At 38.4% G+C, this 8,548-nt stretch overlaps 1 protein-coding gene across 1 annotated transcript; it reads left to right on the top strand.

Annotated features, from left to right (window-relative positions):
• The first annotated feature begins 1,140 nt into the window (after positions 1-1,140).
• LOC127126539 (uncharacterized) lies at positions 1,141-2,983 on the top strand. Its single transcript, XM_051055481.1, has 2 exons — positions 1,141-1,610; positions 2,315-2,983. The coding sequence occupies exons 1-2, from the start codon at positions 1,168-1,170 to the stop codon at positions 2,376-2,378; spliced, it is 507 nt and encodes a 168-aa protein (XP_050911438.1). The 5' UTR covers positions 1,141-1,167; the 3' UTR covers positions 2,379-2,983.
• The last annotated feature ends 5,565 nt before the right edge of the window (positions 2,984-8,548 follow it).

The following is an 8,548-nucleotide window of genomic DNA, read 5'->3' as shown; positions in this document are numbered from 1 at the left end:
AATGTGTTAATTTTAATAATTAATTTTAATGTAATTTTAATGTATTGATTTTAATGTGGAGGCTCATCCTAATTACCTACTTAACTTTAAAACATGACCTTTAAATAAGTGATCTTGGACCTCTTTTTGCTGCCTTACGGTACTACGGTATAACGGTCATGTCCCGCGAATGTGGGGATACCCTTAGCAATGGCCCTGCGATTAAATCATCATAAAATAAATCATGGTCCCTCGGATGTTGCCTTCAAAAATACGATTTTGTCCCTCGATGACCCTTCGGCGTAGCCTACGGTTAAATGATGATAGTCCCTTCGAATGTTAAGGTATCCTCACAACTGTTGCCTTCAGTGACCAATCGATGACCCTACAATGACCCTTCTACATCCCAAGGATAAACTACTTGCTTCTCAATAGTAAGGACAGTTTTACCCTCATAAGGATGGGAAATGCCCGGAAAGACCTCGGACAGGTACAACCTTAATTGCTCATTCATAATAAAAAATACTTTTCCCACCTTACACCTTTCAAACATCCTTTTTTAGAAAATCACCACTTAGCATACATCCGTACTAGGATCATTGCCAAGTTATATTTTTCTAAACCATTTTCTAAATTAAACGAGATAACCACTTGGTATACATTCATGCAAGAATCATTACAAAGTTAAATTCTCATTTTCAAAACCTTTTTCATACATTTCTCAACCACCTTTTTCAAACAAAGAAAACATAAATGATTGAGCAATTAAGAGCCCATGGATAACCATGGATACGAAGGGTGCCTAACACCTTCCCTTCGTATAAAGTACCTCTCGAACCTAAGAATCTAAAATTAAGGTCTTTCCTGTTCTTTTCCACCTTTCCTTATGGGATAAGAGAAAAGTCGGTGGCGACTCTTGCTAACCGCGACATTGCGATTACAAATCCAATAAGGTCCAGTTCACCGTAGGACACTAACTAATCCAAAAAAGAAAACAAGAACAAAGCCCACAAAGACTGGGATTAGGCCCTGAGGAAAGAAAGGGGTGCAGGACTGAAGCTAGCCTGCAAATCAGCGAATTAGCCTCAGGCCCAAGAGTCTATCCTGCAAACAAAAAACAACGACCCAAGCACTGCGAGATAGGGGTGTAGAATCCAAAAGAATGTGTACGCCCAAACCAAATCTCACATGGTCAAGAGGCCAAGAGTCCCTGCTGAAACACCAAATGCAAAAAAAAGGGCGGTCAATTGCAAACAGCCGGTGACAATCATTAGCCGACGACTGGTTATCCGCTGCAACCTCCGCCACGTCCGCCTTCAAACAGCAGCACCACCGCCTCTCAATAGCAGAGTTCAGTATGCTCGCGCCGGGATCAACACCACACGACTCCCGCTCAGGATTCGCCATTCACGTTTGCACTTTCCTCAGCTTGTGCGCTTCACTGCGTCTCATGGAATTGGAGCAATGCCTTCAATCCAACGTCGACGTCTCATCTCGTTCATCCATGGCGCTCTGGATTCAATCGTCGTCGTGCCTCCTACGTTGCGTTCAAGAATGGTACCATGGATAACAACTAAAATGACGCAGATAGAGGCTAAAACTCACCGATTTCGATGCGGCGGTGAACACAGGTATGAGCTCTTCGCTTTTCTCGTTTCTAATTCAATCTTCTCCTTCCTCTTCAACTCTCTTTCGCCTCTTCTTCCTTGTGTGTCAGAGAGAGATATCAGCGCGAGAGTATTTGTAATGAGAGGATTTGATAAACACAGAGAAAATTGTTTCAGCTAGAGAGTGGATGTAGAATCGGTTTCTTCGTGAATTCCGTTCTCCTCTTAACTGAATGGTGATAGTGATATTTATAGGCCAACAAATCAGTTAGAAACTCACTTGAAATGCACATTAAATTAGGTTGAAATTCCACAGTTAGTTGCAAATGAAAAAAACTGTTAAAGTTAGTTACACGTTTGAATTCGGTTTTTGATTCTCTGCATTGCTTTTGAGTATTTACAGTGGAATTCCTTATTCTGAGAATTGAGAAATGCTGGCTTGAAATCAATTTGTTGATTTCTAGTGAGTGAATGATTTTGTGTGTTATTAGTTTGTCTGGTTATAGCAGACGCGAATCTTTTTCTGTGCAGCCCTGTTCTGGTGTAGCAAATGCATTTCCATATGTAATATACAGGGTATTTCTAAGCGAGTTATACCCTGTATATCATTGAAATTAACCACCTCACCAGGATGACATATGACAATTAAGCTCCAATGAAGATTGAAATTCACAGTAATGAAGATGTAATCTTTTTCAAATAAGAATTGTGATCTTTTTATGTATCAGGGACCAATTGGAATCAACAACTGCAATCTACCATTCCTCAATGCCTGAAGTGTCGCTTAAATAATCTAACTGATTTGCATTCCTTGATATTACATTGATCTTTATGATGAGCATTCCACTACTTTGAAAAAACTGACACTTAATATCAATAAGATCATCAAGTCCCCATTCTAGATCAAAGGCCCCTTGGTTCATACTTGCAGTTGAAACATTGATCTTGATGCAACAATGTGAAAAAGTTAACATTGGCCTCATATAATAACTATCCTGGTAAACTATATAATCAGGACGAAGAAAAACTTATGAGGTGTCATCTATGTCAGAAGTGTGTGCACTATCCAATCCACAACCATTCAGTGAAAGATGAAATACTCCATTCTCCACAATATCAGAAGCATCACTTGTTGGAAACGCTCGATTCGAAATGGTTTGATTGTTGTATTGGTTTTCTTGTATGATTTTATAAGTCCTTTGTAAGATTTGGTTTTGAATTGTAAGTTAGTGACTAAAATGTGTAAGGAGTTTGGTTTAATGGTAGTAATGTTTTTTTTGGAATCGAAATGGAAATTGAATTAATGTTTGTAATGAATGGCTTATGTATGAAATTGTTTGGTTAATGGAATTGAATCATGAAAATGATTGAAACCTCTCATGGGATTTGAAATTGAAGTTTGAATAGTATATGAATCTTTGAATATTTATGTCTTTGAAAATTGGATTACGTAGAGATGTTTTTGTTAATCATGACTATTCCAAATTCAAAATGGTTAACACATGTGAATGGTTTAGAATGGAATGAATATAATGAAGTGTAGCTTTGACTTTTTGTTCATGTTAGATTGAAAATGGAAGTAAGTACTGGAATTGGCTTTTGAATGACCATGGCATGATACTTGTAGCTTAATGGTATTGAAATGATAATTCAAGGCCCATGATGACATTGTGTAAGGTAGAATGCTCTTATCTTGAACTTGGAAATGAATCTTGGATGTTGAAATAGCAAATTCAATGGAATGTAGTCAAAGATGGTCAAGTTTTGAAATGAATCATAGCTTTTGAAATTATCAGGGATTGAATATGAGTGGCTTGAGAATGACTTATGGAAAGTGGTTGACTTTGGTCAGCTAGTTGATCAAAGTCAACTATAGGTCTCAAACTAGGGTATTCTTGTATGGACTGGTGTATGCTGACATGAATCTTGGTTAAACATAGATGGACCCAAAATGAAGGCCTAGACATGGTTTGAAAGCCTTGATGGATCAAAAGCAAACCAAAGTCCGAAAGATCAATGGATTGGTGCAAGCATGAATTCATGCACCAAGACCTAATAATCCACACCATATGCATAAGAGACATGACCTTGTAAAATCTAGGATGATGTGGGCATGATGGACAAGATGACGGGCATGAGCCTTCCTCAAATGGGCTAGGGTTTCAGTCAAACCAAGATGTCTCAGTTAATTACTTACTTGCATGGACCTTCAAGCATATGAGATTAGGGTTTCAAAAGCATATCTTGCAATCTAACGCTTTTTTGAATTAGGATGCTTCTCAACCAAGTCTTCAACATATGAACCCCCAACTAGGGTTTAGAGGCCAAGATAAGACCCACCAAACAATCATGAAGCCTTACAACCCAATCACCAGCAAATTAGGGTTTGAACCCCTCTAAAGAGTATCATGATAGAACTTTATTGAATTCAAGATTCAAAGACCAAATCATTAGGGTTTTGCATCCCCTATAACCAGATGAATATCCAAGCCAAACCTCTAGGGCTTCATCCACTCCAAAGCCTTATCTTTGCAAGTCAAGAACTTTGAATCCACAATGATCAACCATTAGATATGAATGAATGATTGATGTATATGCATGAAATATGAGAGTATGTAAATGATTCTCAAGTTAAGGGTTGAATGAAAAGATGAAAAGGGGAGGATTTTTTTTAGGGTATGACAATATGTACATAAAAATATTTTTCTACATATTTTAATTCATAAATACATAAAAAATACTTTTTTTTACACATTTTAGTTTTTTTTGTACATGAAAAATACATCTAATTTCTTTAGAAAATAATACAAGCAAGATTAGATTATATTAGATTTTAATTTGGACTTAATACTTAGATTTTTAGATCTTTAATTAGTTTCTTTAGAATTAAGGTTGCTTATCAAATCCATGTGCTTGAATTATCTTTAGCATGATCTTTGTCCCTAATTGATTGGTTGATCAAAGTCATCTTTGATCAATTAATCACTTGTTCATAACTTACCTGATTCTCCTATCCAGTCAAGTGATCATAGGCCTCTTGATCACTTGATAGGATTAGTCCTTTGCATCGACACTTGCATCTGATTCTTCAAGTTAAGCTCAAGTTCAAGACTACAAAAGGGACATCAAGACTGAATCAATGCTTCATCATTAAAGCACAACAAAAAGAATCTTCTTCGACACTTGTCAATCATGATGAGAATTACACGCCACAAGCCTTAAGTGACGGAGAATGATGAGAGGGATTATTCCTATCCTTGTCTAGAGTACCTCTGTGTACGGGGCATAGACCCTAATTATTCAGAGTATTCGCCTTCATTCATAGACTTTAGTGCAATTCGAATCAAACGATTTACAAGTCTACTTCCCCACAGGCAACACTTCAACACTTCAACATTGCACCATTGCCTCATCAACTATACTATTCTCTTTGGACCAAACATTATCCTCTTTGGACTTCCATACCTTCTTAGAGTTAAGTACCTCATGGTCAAATACCCATTTCTAAATCAAGAACCCTTTTTTCTTGTTTTCCTTGTCAGACCTCGTGCTTAGGTGTCGCATCCGCGAAAAACAACCGGCGGGCTAAAACAAAACAACACAGAGCCGCCACCGTGCGTTATTTATCCCAAAGAGGGAAAGGAAACGCTCGAAGTAAACCTGGGAAAAGCATGGTCTCGCGACCAAAGAGAATGGGATCGGGAGTCGGTTATGCGAAGGGAAGGTATTAGCACCCCTACGCATCCGTCGTACTCGACGGGATCCACGCTCAAAAGATAGGAAAAGGTTGCTAAAACAGACATCACACACACAAACAACACAGGTGGGAGAAGAGGGGAAAGGGCTCGATAGGATATCGCATCCTATGCCTACGTATCTCGTCTGGAACGAGAATCAGAGTTGCCGTAGTTCGACTCACGCACGCCGAAACAAAACACACGCAAAAAGGCAAACATGGAACCCGAACGCCAATCGCTGGACTTACATCAGCTTCCGAACCAAACAAACCCACACTGGAAACCAGATGCCACTTGATGGACTTATACCGGACTCCAAGCACACAACAAGAGGATACGGAATGCCAATTGTTGGGCTTACATCCGTCTCCTACACACACAAGAAGAAACAAGCATCAAGTTGCTAAGGAGTTGGGAACTCGAGCCTAGCAACTGTCAAGCAAACACACACAAAAAGAAAAAAGAGGTGCCCGGAGAGACCTCGCACGGTCTCCTGCCTACGTACCTCATCTGGTATGAGGATCAGGGCGACGTAGTTCCCCTGAACGGGAAAGAAATTCTAACCAGATACAAAGGGAGACACACTACTAGGGAGCTGGACTCGAGCCTAGATGTTATCATGCATATCATCCCTAAGTTATGGTTTCTATCCTAACTTGCACAGGCAGCAAGCTAATCCTAAACAGGCAAAACAATCAAAGCAAACAATCACAAATAGCACACACTATATACACACCAAGTGGGGCTCAAACAAAGGTTAGGCTGCAAGAGCAAGCCAACTGTATTAGGTGATGTTAGCTCTTAACCTTGACATTGAGAGTCAAGGTGAAGCTGATGAAAGGTGAGTGAAGATTATACTTCACAGCTCTTATCCCTGGCCAGGGAGAGCTTCAGACAAAGAAGTGTGGGTCCAGAAAGTGGGAACCCTTCTACACTTATGACACTGACTCAACTGTACAACTGTACATGTATCTTGGGTTAGGATCCACAAGGCATCAACATGTAATGTGAGCCAAGGGACGACTCAACAAGAATAGCAGGAGGTGGACTACACACCTCTTGTGTCTGCCAATTGCCTTAACAAAGGTCTTTTCCTGCTTGGGGACAAAAATAAACAAGCACAAACATTGCCTCTTAAGGAGGACTTCAGACAGGTGCCTGGCCAAGTAACATGCCAGGTCTTCCAGACTACATGGAGTTAGTGATTCTACCTCAATTGGTTAACACAACCAAGCAGCAGCGCAAGCAAGTTCACAATGAACTATAGCAACTAAGGTACCTGAAATCAATCCAACATAATCAGTACTCAGCACAAGCAGTCAAACAGACAAGTTAAAAGTCAACAGCACAAACAGATAACAAGCATCAATGCACAAAGGTGCAAGCCACAAGGCCTAAGCATAAGTCTAAATTCCTACAAAACAAACTCAAGTTAGTCATAAACAAGCAATAAACCAATCCCAATTGAGTGCACATCATCAAGTATAAGCAATTGTGCTCTTTGACCTGAAACAAAGCTCAAATGTGAGAACACAAACCACTAGTACAAGACTAGGGTCAAAATAGGATCAATAAGTCAAAACAGAACATGAAACTTATCCAAAATCAAGATCAATAAAATAAGAATCAAATACAGTTGGTCTCATGTTCATATCATCAACCATTATCATTTCATGAGAGAAATAGTGCAAAGCATGCAATTTACAACCTCAAAGGACCAAACAGAAAGATCCAATCCAAACTCAATCCAAAACAATTCAATAAATCCCCAAACAAATCATGTCTTAACAGAATTAACAACATGATATACACACCAAATTTCAAGCCAATTGGACAATGGGAAGCAAGTCAATTAAATTCATCAAGTCAAGGCATTCTCATACAAGTCCAAACAAGGCACAATATCATGTATCAACTTCAAGCAAGCATAAAACAGTGTAGGAACATGATAAATGAACCAAACCAAAACCATGACAAACTTTAATGTGTCTATAATCACTCCACAAAATTTCAAGTCCATCCAATGCATATCCAGAATTTCACAAAACATTTAAAAACATGACTCACAAAAAGTCCACATTTGGTCAAACAGAGGAGAAATTCTCCAACAAATAGGAAATGCACTCAAAAATTCCAGAAAAATTCACATGTGAGCTTAACATCCAGAAATATCAACATGCAAAATTTCAGCTCATTCCAAGTTCATATGGCATGGTAACGAAAATCATAAAGTTGCACAAGAAATGGTGTGACACAAATTGTCACACCTCTAAAGATCATAGCATATCTCACAATCCAGGAACTCAAAAATCACAAACCACATATCAAAATGTTCATCAAAGTGTCTAGATTACACATGTAAAATTTCAGGAATTTCCAATTAAGCATCCTCATTTCATGAGCAAAATGGTAAGCAAAGTGCAACAAATGACATGTTCACATAAAACCTAGGCTAAAACAAATTCCACACGTGCACAATTTCCACAAAAATCACCAAAAAATACTAGAGATTACAAGGATCATGGTGAAAAAACTTTCAGTTAATTTGGACAATTAGTTTGTGAGTTATGGAATTTTTAATGTTGAGAAAAAATAAAAAATGCATGAATGAAGCCATGTAACATGTAAGACTTGTATGAAGAAAAAACAAAAGGCAAAAAGGAAGTTGTCATGGCACGGAATCGAAGGGAGTTCCAATTTGAATCCCTGGCGCGCGCTAACACTAATGATCATGAACAGTAGCGCTAACATGGATCTAACATGAAAATCTGGAAAAATTTATTGACATTCATACGCGCGTTCATCACCTTCATCACTCAAGAACTTTTTGTCACCAAATCACACAAACCTTATATCAATGGAAAGGTCTCACAACGTACATCATGAATCACAAATTGATTTGACCTAATTCATCCTAATTTAAACGGATCGATCCAAAACATGTTCATGCATGAAAGTTCAAATCAACATAACTCTCTCATTTCTCAACGAAAATTAATGATTCAACTTGCAGAATTCTCTACTAAACAAGATCTATCCAAATCATCAATCAATTGCAAGAATCATTGAATTCGAAAACTGACCTTGAAGAACTTGCAGAAGTTAAAACGCGCGTTTCAGGCCTTGGAATGTGAAAACAGATGTGCTTTGATGCTTGTAGAAGTGGATGAAGCAAGGTTCATGTGTTGATTGTGCACGATCCTGATGAAATCTCAACTTGCCATG

Source organism: Lathyrus oleraceus, chromosome 3 (assembly GCF_024323335.1).
Source record: "Lathyrus oleraceus cultivar Zhongwan6 chromosome 3, CAAS_Psat_ZW6_1.0, whole genome shotgun sequence".
Taxonomy (NCBI): domain Eukaryota; kingdom Viridiplantae; phylum Streptophyta; class Magnoliopsida; order Fabales; family Fabaceae; genus Lathyrus; species Lathyrus oleraceus.
This window is presented reverse-complemented; position numbering and strand designations above follow the sequence as displayed.

What these genes read in the sequence shown, in the direction of transcription:
- LOC127126539 (XM_051055481.1), top strand. Translation starts at nt 1,168, where the DNA reads ATGGTCAAGAGGCCAAGAGTCCCTGCTGAAACACCAAATGCAAAAAAA. An exon ending in CGATGCGGCGGTGAACACAG is followed by an intron (nt 1,611 to 2,314) that starts GTATGAGCTCTT and finishes TTTATGTATCAG; the next exon opens with GGACCAATTGGAATCAACAA.